This window comes from Schistocerca serialis, chromosome 11, assembly GCF_023864345.2.
Source record: "Schistocerca serialis cubense isolate TAMUIC-IGC-003099 chromosome 11, iqSchSeri2.2, whole genome shotgun sequence".
Classification (NCBI taxonomy): domain Eukaryota; kingdom Metazoa; phylum Arthropoda; class Insecta; order Orthoptera; family Acrididae; genus Schistocerca; species Schistocerca serialis.
The window spans coordinates 201,537,431-201,556,606 of record NC_064648.1 but is presented as its reverse complement, the minus strand read 5'-3'; the positions used below and the strand labels follow the sequence as shown (position 1 = coordinate 201,556,606).

The 19,176-nt window shown below is 37.6% G+C and overlaps 1 protein-coding gene across 6 annotated transcripts in view; it reads right to left on the bottom strand.

Moving 5' to 3' along the window:
- Window positions 1-19,176, bottom strand: part of LOC126427399 (uncharacterized) — a 232,097-nt gene that overhangs the window by 20,854 nt on the left and 192,067 nt on the right. For all 6 annotated transcript variants that reach the window (XM_050089748.1, XM_050089747.1, XM_050089749.1 and 3 more), the window contains one exon: window positions 18,430-18,471. In XM_050089748.1, coding sequence (XP_049945705.1) covers window positions 18,430-18,471 — 42 coding nt within the window. The remainder of the gene's footprint in view (window positions 1-18,429; window positions 18,472-19,176) is intronic.

Below are 19,176 nucleotides of genomic sequence, written 5' to 3'. Positions count from 1 at the left end.
AAAACTCTTAGTGCCTTCAAAATAATTGTAATTTCAACAGTAGTGGTTTAAGATAAATACCTGATGCACTGGAAGCTGTGTGTTGAATCTCATCACATGGTTTGAGGATTTTATTTTTAAATCCTTATCAAAATGACTGAAAAATTTTAGTCAGTTAATTGGTTCAAATGCATTGTTTTAATTTCTAATCCTTCCCCACATCATTTTCATCATCGCATAAACACTCTTATTTGCTCTCATTGTTCTTCCTGTTGTTGTTGTTGTGGTCTTCAGTCCTGAGACTGGTTTGATGCAGCTCTCCATGCTACTCCAAACTGTGCAAGCTGCTTCATCTCCCAGTACCTACTGCAACCTACATCCTTCAGAGTGTGCTTAGTGTATTCATCCCTTGGTCTCCCTCTACGATTTTTACCCTCCACGCTGCCCTCCAGTGCTAAATTTGTGATCCCTTGATGCCTCAGAACATGTCCTACCAACTGATCCCTTCTTCCAATCAAGTTGTGCCACAAACTTCCCTTCTCCCCAATTCTGTTCAATACCTCCTCATTAGTTATGTGATCTACCCATCTAAACTTCAGCATTCTTCTGTAGCACCACATTTCAAAAGCTTCTATTCTCTTCTTGTCCAAACTATTTATCATCCATGTTTCACTTCCATACATGGCTACACTCCATACAAATACTTTCAGAAACAAGTTCCTGACACAAATCTATACCCGATGTTAGCAAATTTCTCTTCTTCAGAAACACTTTCCTTGCCATTGCCAGTCTACATTTTATATACTGTCTACTTTGACCATCATCAGTTATTTTGCTCCCCAAATAGCAAAACTCATTTACTACTTTAAGCATCTCATTTCCTAATCTGAATCCCTTAGCATCACCCAACTTAATTCGACTACATTCCATTATCCTCGTTTTGCTTTTGTTGATGTTCATCTTATATCATCCTTTCAAGACACTGTCCATTCCATTCAACTGCTCTTCCAAGTCCTTTGCTGTCTCTGGCAGAATTACAATGTCATCGGCAAACCTCAAAGTTTTTATTTCTTCTCCACGGATTTTAATACCTACTACAAATTTTTATCTTGTTTCCTTTACTGCTTGCTCAATATACAGATTGAATAACATCGGGGAGAGGCTACAACCCTGTCTTACTCCCTTCCCAATCACTGCTTCCCTTTCATGTCCTCGACTCTTATAACTGCCATCCGGTTTTTGTACAAATTGTAAATAGCCTTTCGCTCCCTGTATTTTACCCCTGTATTGTCAAAAGCTTTCTCTAAGTCTACAAATGCTAGAAACGTAGGTTTGCGTTTCCTTAATCTTTCTTCTAAGATAAGTTGTAGGGTCAGTATTGCCTCACGTGTTGCAACATTTCTGCGGAATCCAAACTGATCTTTCCCGAGGTCGGCTTCTACAGTTTTTCCATTTGTCTGTAAAGAATTTGTGTTAGCATTTTGCAGCCGTGGCTTATTAAACTGATAGTTCGGTAATTTTCACATCTGTCAACACCTGCTTCCTTTGGGACTGGAATTATTATATTATTCTTGAAGTCTGAGGGTATTTCGCCTGTCTCATACATCTTGCTCACCAGATGGTAGAGTTTTGTTAGGCCTCGCTCTCCCAAGGATATCAGTAGTTCTAATGGAATGTTGTCTACTCCCGGGGCTCTGTTTCGACTTAGGTCTTTCAGTACTCTGTCAAACTCTTCACGCAGTATTATATCTCCCATTTCATCTTCATCTACATCCTCTTCCATTTCCATAATATTGTCCTCAAGTACATCGCCCTTGTATAGACCCTCTATATACTCCTTCCACCTTTCTGCTTTCCCTTCTTTGCTTAGAACTGGGTTTCCATCTGAGCTCTTGATATTCATACAAGTGGTTCTCTTCTCTCCAAAGGTCTCTTTAATTTTCCTGTAGGCAGTATCTATCTTACCCCTAGTGAGATAAGCGTCTACATCCTTACATTTGTCCTCTAGCCACCCCTGCTTAGCCATTTTGCACTTCCTGCCAATATCATTTTTGAGATGTTTGTATTCCTTTTGGCCTGCTTCATATACTGCATTTTTATATTTCTCCTTTCATCAATTAAATTCAATATTTCTTCTGTTACCCAAGGATTTCTATTAGCCTTTGTCTTTTTACCTACTTGATCCTCTGCTACCTTCACTATTTCATCTCTCAAAGCTACCCATTCTTCTTCTACTGTATTTCTTTCCCCCATTCTTGTCAATCATCCCCTAATGCTCTCCCTGAAGCTCTCTACAACCTCTGGTTCTTTCAGTTTATCCAGGTCCTATCTCCCCAAATTCCCACCTTTTTGCAGTTTCTTCAGTTTTAATCTACAGTTCATTACCAATAGCTTGTGGTCAGAGTCCACATCTGCCCCTGGAAATTTCTTACGATTTAAAACCTGGTTCCTGAATCTCTGTCTTACCATTATATAATCTATCTGAGACCTTCCAGTATCTCCATGCTTCTCCCATGTATACAACCTTCTTTTATGATTCTTGAACCAAGTGTTAGCTACGATTAAGTTATGCTCTGTGCAAAATTCTACCAGGCGGCTTCTTCTTTCATTCCTTACTTCCATTCCATATTCACCTACTACGTTTCCTTCTCTTCCTTTTCCTAATATCGAGTTCCAGTCAACCATGACTATGAAATTTTTGTCTCCCATCACTATCTGAGTAATTTCTTTTATCTCATCATACATTCCATCAATTTCTTCGTCACCTGCAGAGCTAGTTGGCATATAAACTTGTACTACTGTGGTAGGCATGGGCTTCGTATCTATCTTGGTCACAATAATGTGTTCACTATGTTGTTTGTAGTAGCTTACCCACATTCCTATTTTCCTATTCGTTATTAAACCTACTCCTGGATTTCCCCCGTTTTATTTTGTATTTATAACTTTATATTCACCTGAGCAGAAGTCTTGTTCCTCCTGCCACCAAAGGGCTACATCTGACTTTCACCTATCCATTTCCCTTTTTAAATTTTCTAACCTACCTGCCCGATTAAGGGACCTGACATTCCACGCTCCGATCCATAGAACGCCAGTTTTCTTTCCCCTGATAACAACGTCCTCCTGAGTAGTCCCCGCCCAAGGATCCAAATGGGGGACTATTTTACCTCCGGAATATTTTACCCAAGAGGACACCGTCATCATTTAACCATACAGTAAAGCTGTATGCCCTCGGGAAAAATTGCGGCTGTAGTTTCCCCTTGCTTTCAGCCGTTCGCAGTACCAGCACAGCAAGGCCGTTTTGGTTAGTGTTGCAAGGCCAGATCAGTCAATCATCCAGACTGTTGCCCCTGCAACTACTGAAAAGGCTGCTGCCCCTCTTCAGGAACCACACGTTTGTCTGGCCTCTCAACAGATACCCCTCCGTTGCGGTTGAACCTACGGTACGGCTATCTGTATCGCTGAGGCACGCAAGCCTCCCCACCAACGGCAAGGTCCGTGGTTCCTATCATTCCCTTTTCAGTGTAGATATTTGTACATGTGATCATAATTGTTTTTGTATATTAATTTCAATTTAATTTCTTCTACTTCATTATTTTACATTTTCATCCATGTTCCTTATTTTTAATCCTCAATGGCCTTACATTTCAATTTATCTACGAGGCTTTCTTTCATTCAAATCCTTATCTGCTGGAAATTGTGTGTTAAAATTTTGTATGAAGATTCTCATAACAAAGTTACATATTTTAACTTATATATTTTTGACATCACTGTTCAGCAAATATAAACAGATTATTTTTTCCTTTTGTTTTTTAATGACAGAGCAGCATTTTCAAACATTTATATATTATGATAGATAAATCCCACTCCTGGCAATCTCCCTTATGAATGTATCAATCCAGAGGCATTCACAAGGAAGCAATATGTTCATTGAATTGATCTAGGAACTGCACTATTTGAAGATAACGCCACTATGATGCACGGCATCTTTTGTAAGAACTCTTGCTGTTGCAAGTTGTTATCGTAGAAACCCACCTACACATATCCCCCCCAGTAGCAAGCCTCATGCCAATTCTTTCATTGAATATCTAGGTGTGATCTCCGTTATGACTGCTGCGATTGAGTAGAGAGCGCCTGTGTTTTATATAACAATACATAAAGAAATGATTACAATACAAGGAAACATTCCACGTAGGAAAAATATATCTAAAAACAAAGATGATGTGACTTACCAAATGAAAGTGCTGGCAGGTCGACAGACACACAAACATACACACAAAATTCAAGCTTTCGCAACAAACTGTTGCCTCATCAGGAAAGAGGAAAGGAGAGGGAAAGACGAAAGGATGTGGGTTTTAAGGGAGAGGGTAAGGAGTGTCTTTCCGCTCCCGGGATTGGAATGACTCCTTACCCTCTCCCTTAAAACCCACATCCTTTCGTCTTTCCCTCTTCTTCCCTCTTTCCTGATGAGGCAACAGTTTGTTGCGAAAGCTTGAATTTTGTGTGTACGTTTGTGTGTCTGTTGACCTGCCAGCACTTTCATTTGGTAAGTCACATCATCTTTGTTTTTAGATATAATACATAAAGAAAGATGCACTGTTGCCAGTGACAATGTAATTTGACATTAGGACTATCGAGAGTCTGAAACACTGTGCAAAGACGAATTGGAGCATCTTCAAAACAATAAAATAAAAACCCAGTGACCTAGAAGAAATGAATGGCTTCAGTATGACAACGTCTTTTACGACACTATCCAGTCCACTCAGCTGCTCTTTCTAGTTCTTCATCATCTCTGACAAAAACACAATGTTCTCGGCAAACTTCATAGTTTTATTTCTCTTCCCTTAAGTTTAATTCCCTTTCAAACACACTTGGTGCACACACTCAATAACATGGAGGATAGACTAGAACCTGCTTCACTCCCTTCTCAACCACTGCCTACCTTTCACATCCCTTGACTCGTATAACTGCAGTCCCATTTCTGTACAATTCTAAGATAACATTCCAATCCCTGTATCCTATCCTTGATATGGTCAGAATTTCAAAGAGTGTATTCCACTTTACTAAGTAACATGAACACAGCAATACGCTACCTCAGTGCTACTCGCTTTTGCTACCTTACAACTGCCACACCAACTGATCCGGTTATCAGCTTCCTTTCCTACTGGTGGGTGTAATTAATCTCAGGCCTCTGGCTTAATCATTACTATGGTAAGCTACCAATTACCAAAGTTACCAAAAGCCTTTTCAAAGAATACCTTAAAGTGGCTTCCAACTAAATCGCATGTCTACAGATATCTTTTCAATTCTGTAATCAGCATAGCGTCTTTGATTCATAATCAAAACGTCTTCGGTCCCGGGTACGATCCCCGCCACTGCCTAAATTTTGATAAATAATCAGCACTGGCAGCCGAAGACTTCCGGCATAAGAAGTCAGCCTCGTTCTGCCAATGGCCTTGTCAAAGAGGGCGGAGGAGCGGATAGAGGTTCAGGGCACTCTCTTGTCCTAGGGGTGGGAAATTGCCCCTAAAGGCGGAAGAATCAGCAATGATCAACGACATGAGGATGCAGAAGGCAATGGAAACCACTGCATTAAAGACACGTAACGCGTGTCCACAGGACATGTGGTCTGTAATTGAAGAAGTAACATGATGATCTCTCCATTGGCAAAAGATTCCGGAATAGTCCCCCATTCGGATCTCCGGGAGGGGACTGCCAAGGGGGAGGTTACCATGAGAAAGAAATTGAATAATCAACGAAAGGATAACGTTCTACGAGTCGGGGTGTGGAATGTCAGAAGCTTGAACGTGGTAGGGAAACTAGAAAATCTGAAAAGGGAAATGCAAAGGCTCAATCTAGATATAGTAGGGGTCAGTGAAGTGAAGTGGAAGGAAGACAAGGATTTCTGGTCAGATGAGTATCGGCTAATATCAACAGCAGCAGAAAATGGTATAACAGGTGTATGATTCGTTATGAATAGGAAGGAAGGCCAGAGGGTGTGTTACTATGAACAGTTCAGTGACCGGGTTGTTCTAATCAGAATCGACAGCAGACCAACACCGACAACGATAGTTCAGGTATACATGCCGACGTCGCAAGCTGAAGATGAACAGATAGAGAAAGTGTATGAGGATATTGAAAGGGTAATGCAGTATGTAAAGGGGGACGAAAATCTAATAGTCATGGGCGACTGGAATGCAGTTGTAGGGGAAGGAGTAGAAGAAAGGGTTACAGGAGAGTATGGGCTTGGGACAAGGAATGAAAGAGGAGAAAGACTAATTGAGTTCTGTAACAAGTTTCAGCTAGTAATAGTGAATACCCTGGGACAGTGTTTACATGCAAACAACTGTTGATAATATGTTCTTAAGCTTCCATAACACCTTCCTTTATTACTTTAATACAGCATTTCCTTTTGAAACAAAAACTTCAAGCAATCAAAATAGAAAGTCGTGGGTAACAAAAGGAATCAAAATTTCTAGTGAGAGAAACAGATTTCTCCAATATTGCTCCAAAAAATACATAGTCACTGAAGAATTTTCTGACTATTGTAAAGCCTACAAAAAAAACTTATCTTAGAGTGATTAGACAGGCAGAACGTTTATGGAATGACAATTTCATAAGAAACTCTTCAAACAAAATGAAAGCTATGTGGAAAGCTATTAAAAAAGAAACTTGTAGTTCAACACCTAAAAAGGAAAACATTTCTCTAACACTTAATGACTCTAAGGTCACAGATCCATACACAGTTGTAAACAAGTTCAATGAATATTTCACCTCACTAGCAGAAGATCTCATTCAGGCAAACTGCAAGGTATCGTTCTTCAATTCCACCAATATGTCAAACAGCACTAATGCTACAATGTTTGTTTATGAAACAAACCCTGATGAAATTAGGAACATAATAAAATTGTTACCCAATAAAATCTCTAGTGGCTATGATGAAGTACCTGACCTCATATTAAAGGTGTGTGCTCCCCATATAGTAAAGCCATTATCAACCATCTACAACCAATCATTAAAAACTGGCATCTTTCCAGATGCTCTAAAAATAGCTAAAGTCTCACCATTACTAAAGAAAGGTTCCCCTGATTTAGTATCCAATTATAGACCATTATCCATATTAAGCATCTTTTCAAAAATTCTGGAAAAACTTTTTTATGACAGGCTTATAAATTTCATAAAAAACCACGCACCAATCAGCATTCAACAACATGGTTTTAGTAAATCTTTATCCACCCAGACAGCAATTTTTGAACTGTTGGACCACATACTGAAATCAATTGACCAACATAATACAGCTGCAGGTATCTTCTTAGATCTCTCTAAAGCCTTTGACGTACTAGATCATAAAATACTGCTTGCTAAATTGGAAAGAAGAGGAATAAGAGGTGTGGCTCACAACTGGCTATGCTCTTACCTACAAAACCACAGACAGAAGGTATCACTTCAATACGATATTAATGTACAGAATAAAATAAATAACACAATTTTCCTCTTGGAGGAAAGAACAATAAGATATGGTGTTCCCCAGGGTTCTGTTCTACGGCCATTACTTTTCCTCATTTACATAGATGATCTTGTTGAACGTATGAGCCCACAAAAAACTATCCTGTTTACTGATGATACAAACATAGTGTTGACTGGATCTAGCCCTGAATCCCTTCAGACAATATCTGATAACTCTATGAAAAAACTTTGAGTGGTTTAACAAAAATGGTCTAATTGTTAATAGTGGGAAAACTGTATGTATCAACTTCCATCTAATTCCCACATCCAATCAAAAAACTATCCAAGTAAAGTTAAATAATGATAAAATTGAAAATGTAAATGCAACAAAATTTTTGGGTCTATGGGTCCAACAAAATTTAAAATGGGACACACATATAAACAACTTATCAAAGAAACTCTCATCATTGTGCTATGGACTAAGAATACTAAAATCTACTACAAGTAAATCCACACTAATGCAAGCATACCACGCACAGTTCCACTCATTGCTCCGCTATGGAATCATCTTTTGGGGAAATTCAACTCACAGCACAAATATATTTAAACTGCAAAAAAGAGCACTGAGGATAACCTGTGGCCTCAAAAAGCTGGAATCCTGTAAATGTCAATTTATAAAACTTAATGTTCTAAGCATCCCATCCCTATTCATTCAAGAAACAATCGTATTCACCAGGGAATACCTCTCAAGAACAGGCAAATTAATCCAAAACAATGATATACATGCTCATTATACCAGAGGGCAATCTAATATCCATCAAATTTTTTGAAGGACATCATCATACCAAAAATATATAACTCATCTGGGTGTCATATTACACAATAAAATTCCAGAACAAATAAAAACTGCTCCAGATCCAATATTTAAAAATAAACTAAAGGCATTTCTGACAAAGCACTGTTTCTATTCAGTACAAGAATTCCTGGAAATGAAAAATTATAGTTTCTTTGTAAAATACTGTGATTAGAGTAAAACATCCTGTAGGCAAAATAATAACCTAATTTCTACTATACACAACTATGTTTCAGTTTCACTTCCCAAAATTTTTTAACTCGCTTTTTGAATGTACAAGTACACATTCTATTAGTATTAAAACTTAATTGTCTGTGAAATCTCAATGTTAATTTCATGTTTAATGTAGTTTTTAAATGACATTGTCCTTCTGTTGTGTTTCCAGTTGACATTTTCACTATTCTGTAATCTCAGTGATTATTTGTGTAAATTTAAAGTAGCACTACATTGCCTACATGTTTCTTAGTTCCCCATGTAAATTGTTTGTATTCTCTGTATGTGAAGTTACTATATTCATCAATGAACAATTTTGTGTATATTTTCTTAAATGGCAGTCCATTGCCATTTTTTTTCTCCAAACTACATATTGTTAAGAAAAATGACTTGTCCTATATCATGTGTACTTTGTACAATATGTGATCCACAGGATAAATAAATAAATACAAATACAAATACAATACCCTGTTCAAGAATCACAAGAGGAGGAGGTATACTTGGAAAAGGCCGGGAGATACGGGAAGATTTCAATTAGATTACATCATGGTCAGACAGAGATTCCGAAATCAGATACTGGATTGTAAGGCGTACCCAGGAGCAGATATAGACTCAGATCACAATATAGTAGTGATGAAGAGTAGGCTGAAGTTCAAGACATTAGTCAGGAAGAATCAATACGCAAAGAAGTGGGATACAGAAGTACTAAGGAATGACGAGATACGTTTGAAGTTCTCTAACGCTATAGATACAGCAATAAGGAATAGCGCAGTAGGCAGTACAGTTGAAGACGAATGGACGTCTCTAAAAAGGGCCATCACAGAAGTTGGGAAGGAAAACATAGGTACAAAGAAGGTAGCTGTGAAGAAACCATGGGTAACAGAAGAAATACTTCAGTTGATTGATGAAAGGAGGAAGTACACACATGTTCCGGGAAAATCAGGAATACAGAAATACAAGTCGCTGAGGAATGTTATAAATAGGAAGTGCAGGGAAGCTAAGACGAAATGGCTGCAGGCAAAATGTGAAGACATCGAAAAAGATATGATTGTCGGAAGGACAGACTCAGCATACAGGAAAGTCAAAACAACCTTTGGTGACATTAAAAGCAACGGTGGTAACATTAAGAGTGCAACGGGAATTCCCCTGTTAAATGCAGAGGAGAGAGCAGATAGGTGGAAAGAATACATTGAAAGCCTCTATGAGGGTGAAGATTTGTCTGATGTGATAGAAGAAGAAACAGGAGTCGATTTACAAGAGATAGGGGATCCAGTATTAGAATCGGAATTTAAAAGAGCTTTGGAGAACTTATGGTCAAATAAGGCAGAAGGGATAGATAACATTCCATCAGAATTTCTAAAATCATTGCGGGAAGTGGCAACAAAACGACTATTCACGTTGGTGTGTAGAATATATGAGTCTGGCGATATACCATCTGACTTTCGGAAAAGCATCATCTACACAATTCCTTAGACGGCAAGAGCTGACAAGTGCGAGAATTATCGCACAATCAGCTTAACAGCTCATGCATCGAGGCTGCTTACAAGAATAATATACAGAAGAATGGAAAAGAAAATTGAGAATGCGCTAGGTGACGATCAGTTTGGCTTTAGGAAAAGTAAAGGGACGAGAGAGGCAATTCTGACGTTACGGCTAATAATGTAAGCAAGGCTAAAGAAAAATCAAGACACTTTCATAGGATTTGTCGACCTGGAAAAAACGTACAATAATATAAAATGGTGCAAGCTGTTCGATATTCTGAAAAAAGTAAGGGTAAGCTATAGGGAGAGACAGGTCATACACAATATGTACAACAACCAAGAGGGAATAATAAGAGTGGACGATCAAGAACGAAGTGCTCGTATTAAGAAGGGTGTAAGACAAGGCTGTAGCCTTTCGCCCCTACTCTTCAATCTGTACATCGAGGAAGCAATGATGGAAATAAAAGAAAGGTTCAGGAGTGGAATTAAAATACAAGGTGAAAGGATATCAATGATATGATTCGCTGATGACATTGCTATCCTGAGTGAAAGTGAAGAAGAATTAAATGATCTGCTGAACGGAATGAACAGTCTAATGAGTACACAGTATGGTTTGAGAGTAAATCGGAGAAAGACGAAGGTAATGAGAAGTAGTAGAAATGAGAACAGTGAGAAACTTAACATCAGGATTGATGGTCACAAAGTCAATGAAGTTTAGGAATTCTGCTACCTAGGCAGTAAAATAACCAATGACGGACGGAGCAAGGAGGACATCAAAAGCAGACTCGCTATGGCAAAAATGGCATTTCCGGCCAAAGTCTACTAATATCAAATACTGGCCTTAATTTGAGGAAGAAATTTGAGGATGTACGTCTGGAGTACAGCATTGTATGGTAGTGAAACATGGACTGAGGAAAACCGGAACAGAAGAGAATCGAAGCATTTGAGATGTGGTTCTATAGACGAATGTTGAAAATTAGGTGGACTGATAAGGTAAAGGAATGAGGAGGTTCTACGCAGAATCGGAGAGGAAAGGAATATGTGGAAAACTCTGATAAGGAGAAGGGACAGGATGATAGGACATCTGCTAAGACATGAGGGAATGACTCCCATGGTACTAGAGGGAGCTGTAGAGGGCAAAAACTGTTAGAGGAAGACAGAGATTGGAATACGTCAAGCAAATAATTGAGGACGTAGGTTGCAAGTGCTACTCTGAGATGAAGAGGTCAGCACAGGAAAGGAATTTGTGGCGGGCCGCATCAAACCAGTCAGTAGACTGATGACAAAAAAAATCATTTTTGTGATTTCCCATCAGAAAGGTCATAGTTCATAGTAACTGATGAAAAGCCATCAGGTAGAACAGAACTGATGTCTGGCATTCCCAGAGGAAGTGTTCTACGGCCCTTTACTCTTCCTGATCTACATAAACGATTTAGGAGCCAATCCGACCAGCCCTCTTACATTGTTTGGAGATTATGCTGTCATTTACTGTCACCAGGAGATCAAAACCAATTGCAAAATGATGTAGACAAGGTATCTCCATTATGCAAAAAGTGGCAACTGACCCTAAATAATGGAAAGTGTGATGTCATTCACATGGGCAATAAAAAAGAATTCACTAAATTTCAGTTACACAATAAATCACAAATCTAAAAGCTTCAATCTAACTAAATACCAGGGATTACAGTTACAAACAAATTCGTTCAATCACACAGATAATCTTCTGGGGGAAGCGAACCAAAGACTGCATTTTATTTGGCAGAACACTTAGAAGATTCGACAAATCCACTAGAGACTGCCTACACTATATTTGTCCATCCTGTGCAACAGTATTGCTGTGCAGTATAGGGTCCTTACCAGGTATGATTGACAAAGGACAAGTTCAAACAAGAGCAGCTGATTCTGTGTTATCACAAAATAAGGAAGACTTAGTCCTGAACACGATACATGAAATGGGGTGGAGAGATCTTTTCACGAACTTTCAATCTCCAACTTTGTCCCCCGAATGCGAAAATATGTTGCTGATAACCACACACACTGGGAGGTATGATCATTGTAATAAAATGGTTCGAATGGCTCTAAGCACTATGGGACTTAACATCTGAGGTCATCAGTCCCCTAGACTTAGAACTACTTAAACCTAACTAACCAAAGGACATCACACACATCCATGCCCGATGCAGGATTCAACTGTAGAAGCAGCGCGGTTCCAGACTGAAGTGCCTAGAATCACTCGGTCACAGGGGTCGGTGATCATTGTAATAAAATAAGAGAAATCACAGCTCGCATGGAAAGATTTCAGTGTTCGTTCTACCTGTGCACCGCTTGAGGGTGGAAAGGCAACGAAAGAGAGTGAAAGTTGTTTGACGAGTCCTCTGCCAGGCCCTATAGTGTGAATTGCAGAGCAGTCATGTACGTGTAGACATAGATAGAAATGAAGAGCAGTATAAGGTGGTCAGCATTTTAAAATTGTGTTACTGTAAACATAAGGGTCAACCCATATGAAGTGGTCCAATGATGGTTAGTTGACCATTTTTAAATATTTTAATTTTTTTTATATGTGATTGCACTATAATTGAGAAGTTCAAAAGAGTTATTTAAAATAACTTATCTTGCACCTTTACTGGATGGCGGCCATTTTTATTTGTAGGCGCGCGACGATTTTTCAGTCTGTAGACATTAGCAAAAATTTGAATATCTCTGTATTGGGTTACGTTATTACATTGCAATTGACACGATTTTTTTTTTAGGGTAAGTGTCCTCTACAACATTGTCTATTACACAAAATACCCTAAATTCAAAAATAACCGGTCAAAATGACCTGCACAGTTTGGTATCCAAATTTTCAAAATTCTACTTTTTAGGCCCAAAAATAACAAACAAGGAGCCATTTATAAGAGTCTATTTTTCCTTTAGTTAGATATCACACACTACTAGCCTCATATAGAGCAAGAACACTTACAAATATTTCCTTAATTTTTTATGAATTTTTGAAATCTGAAAATTTTCATTTTTTGTAAAGTTTGGGGTTACGTTATCTCAAGTGGGACTGAGTATAAAAATATGATTTTTGCACAGTTTGTACACCTATATGGTAGCAACGTACTGTAAAACTTTAAACATCGCTATCTCACTGTAAACAAAGACACAAATTTTTGAAAATGAGGAAATAATTCACATTACTCTACAACTGATCTCATGCTGTTGCCTATATGAATGGTTTATTATTTCATTGTGATAAAATTTAATTGTGACATCTATTTAATTAATACTATAACCCAACATTCATTTAGTTTATTTATTTTCAATAATGAAATATTGAACAATAGGAGCTTTCGCTTTTGTTCTATGGTAATAAAAATGCCCATTTACGTTTAGGTTTATTCTCAATAAAGAAGTACATTATCGCTGGGTGTGGCATTGTTGTAGCCAGTCTGTTCTGAAACCTCTGTTGGATTGGATGTACATACTTCAATTTGTAATTAATTTTGAGAGATTAACTGGAATGCAATAACATGGATGAACAGTGCTCTGTTGGACAGATAGCAAGTGAAGTGTATCACAAAACAGTTTATGGTTCAGTTTCAAAAAACTTGAAAGATGTCAATGACTGTGATGAAGTTAGACAAACTTTGTTTAAATTTCAAGTAAGTTCTTCTGTAAAATCAGTGTGTGATTATCATGAGAAGAAATATATTCTGAAGTACAACCACATTTTTGTAAGAAAGTTCTGTGGTCCACTTCAAGTTCATAAAAAGCCTATTACTAAAGGTTTGAGGGAAATGAAACTTGAACATTTGTCCTTGTTATGTGAGAGTGAAACAGCGTCCCAAATGAAATGTAATGAGATTCCTGGAAATGCCTTGGGCCCAAATTGTTACTCAAAAATATTTGTTGTGAATCCAGAACCAGAATCATGTAACCTAGTTAATGACATTTATATTCCTAATGAGGAAGCTGTTAGAATATTGGATTTTGCTTGTCCTAAGTTAGATGTATCTCGTGCTTCGAAAATAATTGAATTAAGTAGCAGAAAAAGAAAAGCAGCTATTGAAAATAAGGTACAACAAATTTCGGACAAAATTAGAAAAGACTTGGAATCATGCTTTAATAATGCAGATACCAACATTATTTCTAAAGAAGAAGAAAACCTACCACCAGCATCATCTGACACTGAATATTTGAGGTTAATAGAGAAATTAAAAATTAAATCTTCAGGGACATCTAAAGAGGAAAAAGTTAAAATTTTAAGTTTGCTCCCTGACTCATGGTCAAGAGAAAAAAATAGTTCATGAATTCAACGTTTCTCATCATTTGGTTACACTAACTCGAAAATTAGTGAAAGAGCAAGGGATTCTTCCAGTTTTAGGAAAGAAGAAAGGAGTAGGTATAAGTGAAGAAACAATTAAAAAGATCCAGCAGTTTTTTTGAAGATGATGAAAACAGTAGAATGTGCCCAGGTTGCAAAGTCAGCAAAATAGTTGTTATAAATGGAGTTAAAGTAACAAAGCAGAAACGACTAGTGCTGTCAAATTTAAATGAACTTTATGTACCTTTCAAAAATTCTCACCCTAAACGCAAAATTGGAAGGTCAAAATTTTGTGACCTCCGCTGTGGTTTGCAATTTTGTCAAATAAAGACATGGTTAAAGACAGTGGCTCTTATACAAAACAAAGTCTTATTGTATGTACCTAGAATAGTATTACTTATGGAACTAAATACTAATAAATTATAATATATTATCACTGATGTTCAAATAGCACATAAGGATTTCACATAGTTCTTGCCCACATTTGTGTGTCGTTATGTAAAATAAGTTTGTAGTGGTATAATTCACAATATTTTGGCTGGATCCTCAGGGACACAATCCGTATGTGTTTGTTTATATCATCAAATCGACAAACTGATGATTGCGGGTGCAAAACTCAAGTGATCTTAAGCACAAAGAATTACTAGATTTAATTGTCTGTAACACTAACAGTAATGACTACATGATGGGTTTGTGTAATAAATGCCCTGGTAAGGAAATAGTTATTGAATTGTTTCACGAATATGATGAGGAAATGCCAAACAGTATTAACTTCCAACTGTGGATCACAACTGACAGGGCAGAAATGATAACAATGGTTAAATCCCAGGAAGACTACTTGGAATCTCTAATTGATAATTTACAAAAACTCAGAAGTCACCAATATGTTTCTAAAATCCAAAGTAAGTTTTTGAAGGACAAAAAAGCACAACTTCATGAAACTGAATGCATAGTGCTAGCTGATTTTGCAAAAAAATTTACATTGGTGATCCAAGATGCAATACAAGGGTACCACTGGGTCAATGACCAGGCAACAGTGCATCTATTTATTCCCTACTTTAAAAATGAGAAAGATGAAGTTTGCAATTCTTCAATTTGTATTCTAAGTGACAACTTGGAGCACAACACTTAGGCTGTAGATGTGTTTCAAAAGTATGTAATAAATTACATAAAGGAACATTTTCCCAAGGTTGAGAAGCTGATATACTTTTCAGATGGAAGTGGTAGTCAGTATAAGAACAAAGAGAATTTTTCAAATAAGTGCAACCACAAAATAGACTTTGGGTTGGAGGCTGAATGACACTTTTTTGCATCTTGCCATGGTAAAAATGCATGTGATGGAGTAGGAGGTATAACAAAGCGTGAAATAAGTAAAGCCGGTCTACAAAGACCAATCACAGACCAAATTCTCACAGTACAGGACACGTATGTCTTTTGTAAGGATAATATTATAGGCATTACCTATTTTCTGATCAAGAAAGAAGAAATGGTTCTGCATATGAAAACAACACTTCAAACCAGATTTCAAAATTGTATAGCAATAAATGGAACAGAGCATTTCCACAAATTCCTTGGCATTGCAGAAAACTTAGTTCGATGCTATGTAACATCAGAAACCAAAATTAATGAGGATCATTGTGTCAGTAAAATTACATCTCTTCTGGCTTTAACGTTGAATGACATAGTGGCATGTGTGTATGATGGACAGTGGTAGCTTGCAGTGGTTGAAAGAATAAGTTTGGAAAACAATGATGTTTTTGTGCATTTTTACCACCCTGCTGGCCCAAGAACATCATTCAAGAAATCTACTAGTGACAAAGTCCAGATACCAATGAAAAATGTTTTCCGTGCTTGAACTTACCACAGCAACTGGGTCTTATTCTACATCACAGAAGCTGTCTGAAGAAATAAGTGTTCTTAACAATCCCCACCAGGTTCCGGAACAGTCATATCTCCAAGGATGTTAACTGAAAATATTTATTTTAAGTACGTCAAAATAATACAAATTAATTTCAGTGACGTTTCCACTTTTTGTATATAATTCAGTACCTTACTTCAATAATAATTTATTATATCTCACCAATATCACACATGAATAGGCAACAGCCATAAGATCAGCTGTAGAGTAATGTGAATTATCTCCTCATTTTCAAAAATTCATATATTTGTTCACAGTCGGATATCAATGTTGAATTTTTTACAGTACGTTTCTATCATATAGGTGCACAAACTTTGCAAAAATCATTTTTGTGTTCAGTCCCACCTGAGATAACTAACCCCAAACTTTACAAAAAATAAAAATTTTCAAATTTCAAAAATTCATAAAAATTAAGGAAAGACTTTTAAGTGTTCTTGCTCTATATGAGGCTAGTAGTGTATGATATCTAACTATATGGGAAGGGGGGAACAAACTCTCATACATCACAACTTGTTTTCTATTTTTGGGTCTAAAAATCGGATTTTTGAAAATTTGGGTAACCAAATTTTGAAGGTCATTTTGAATTTAGGATATTTTGTGTAATAGACAATGTTGTGGAGGACAAGTTTCTAAAAACAATCATGTCAACTGCAATGTTGTAATTTAACCCAGTGCAGAGATATTCATATTTTTGCTAACGTCTCTAAACTGAAACATATATGTGCGCTTACAAACTAAAATGGCCGTCATTCTGTAAAGGTGAAAGGTAAAATTTTCTTTAAAACTTTTCTGAACTTCTCAATTACAGGATAATCACAAATAAAAAAATTAAAATATTTAAAAATGGTCAAACTACCAACTTAATTTTTATAGGACCACTTCATTTGGATTGACCCATAATTCAAAACAATGACTTACACAAACTTTTTAGAAAATCACATTGCGCATGACAAAGATTTTCTTTATGAAATTTTGCTCAAACTTTACTCCACAATTTCTCAAAACAAGCGACTTGTCCCTTACTGAATTTTACTGCAGAGGTCTTCAAATATGAAAAGGTCTCGAGCTTACCAAGGCTCGATATGTTCATCATTTAAGAAGTTGTCAATAAACTACATAACTGCAGCAAGATCTGCACTAAAGAGAAACAGCACTACTATGGAGGTAAAATTCATGTCATTCACATTATAATCACTTCCACAAGATCCATTGCTAGTAAAACAAACACTGCAGTTTTCATACCAATCTTTAGGTTCTCTTGCACATCCTGTGAGGTATGCAGGAGGATTTCTGTTAAGTTTCGAAGATAGGAGATGACGTAGAGGTGGAAGTGGAGCTGTGAGGGCAGACTGTGAGTCGTGCCTGGATAGTTCAGTCGGTAGAGCACTTTCTCACGAAAGACAAAGGCAGGCTCGAGACCGGGTTTAGCACACTGTTCTTATTCTTTCTTAAACATTCACCAAATTCTGCAACTGTGGGCAATTTATTTACAACAGCGAACTAACTAACTTTAACTGGAAGGACTTCCAATACCACATCACTTGAAATGGACTTAATAGTGAAAGACAGAGTTGTTACTTCTAAATTGAGTGTGTATGACTGCTGCTTTAGAATGAACTCAAAGAATAGTGAAAATTACCTATGAAACTCTTCTTATGCCAAATCTCCTCATCCAAAGGGTATAGAATTTTGCCACGGAAATTTGACAGCTACCGTATTTATTCGTGCCACATGGTCATATAATGTGATCTACAGATTAAGCCCCCCATATACTAATTAACTTGTCAGATACTTAAATTCTGATAGCAAGTATTCAACACGTAATACCAAGTCGCTTCCTAGTGTCTTATTCCGACAACTAATTTGAAATCGACAATTTACAGGGTATGAACAACTTCTAGAATTTCAGTATTTCTCAGTGAATTGTTCCACGTACAGCGTCACTTCTACACTCCATAATGAGTATTTCACCAATTCCAGTTCCATTTGTAGGCCTTCCTGGGAACCAAGTTACAACTTTGAGGGGAGTTTGTGAGCTGACCAGATTAATAATCTCTATGACGTAATGTGTCAGCTAATTAGTTTAACATATTTTTACTACTCTTAGGAAGGGCACAGCCCGGTACTTCAAAATGTCTCGCTTACGTTATTGTACACTGCTCAACACGTTGTCCGCACTCCTATCGTTATCATAAGTATCAACACAAAGCACATTAGCTATTATACACCTTACCTCTCCCGAAATGCCGAACGGATCGATGTAATCGTCACAGTCCTGCAACAAACAAAACACATATATTGGAAAACACGTAACACACACTGATTGCAGAACACCTAAGAGTCATATATACAAAATGTTGGAATCACAAAGGCACCTGGCTGAAAGGAACAGATATTCAACCACAATATTAATCAAGGCATTAATAACAGTCCTCTGAAGTGGAAATAAAGCACACATACACTATCTCATCTAGAGTGCCTGGTCACCTATTGGTGGACTTCAATATGTGTCGCCCACAACCTTCAGCTTTACGGCGGCTGTGGGATACACTCTCAGTGAGATGTCTGAATGTCTGCGAAGGCACGACAGCCCACTATCCCCCAAGAGCCAAAACAGGGGTCCGAAGCAAAGTCGACATTCTAACTTGTCCCGAGGATGTCTCATTGGGTCCTGGTTGGAACTCAGGACTGGTCAGACCATTTCAGGAATGTTATCTGTCAAAAAAACTACTGCCACGAAGATGATGCTGTACGACAGGGTGCACTGTCATTCTGATAAATCAACAATAGCCTCTGAACTGCTGCTCTAATGTAATCAATACACAATGCTGCAAAATCTGGTGGGTGGTGGGTTTTGGGGAAGGAGACTAGACAGCGAGGTCATCGGTCTCATCGGATTAGGGAAGGACGGAGAAGGAAGTTGGCCGTGCCCTTTGAAAGGAACCATCCCGGCATTTGCCTGGAGCGATTTAGGGAAATC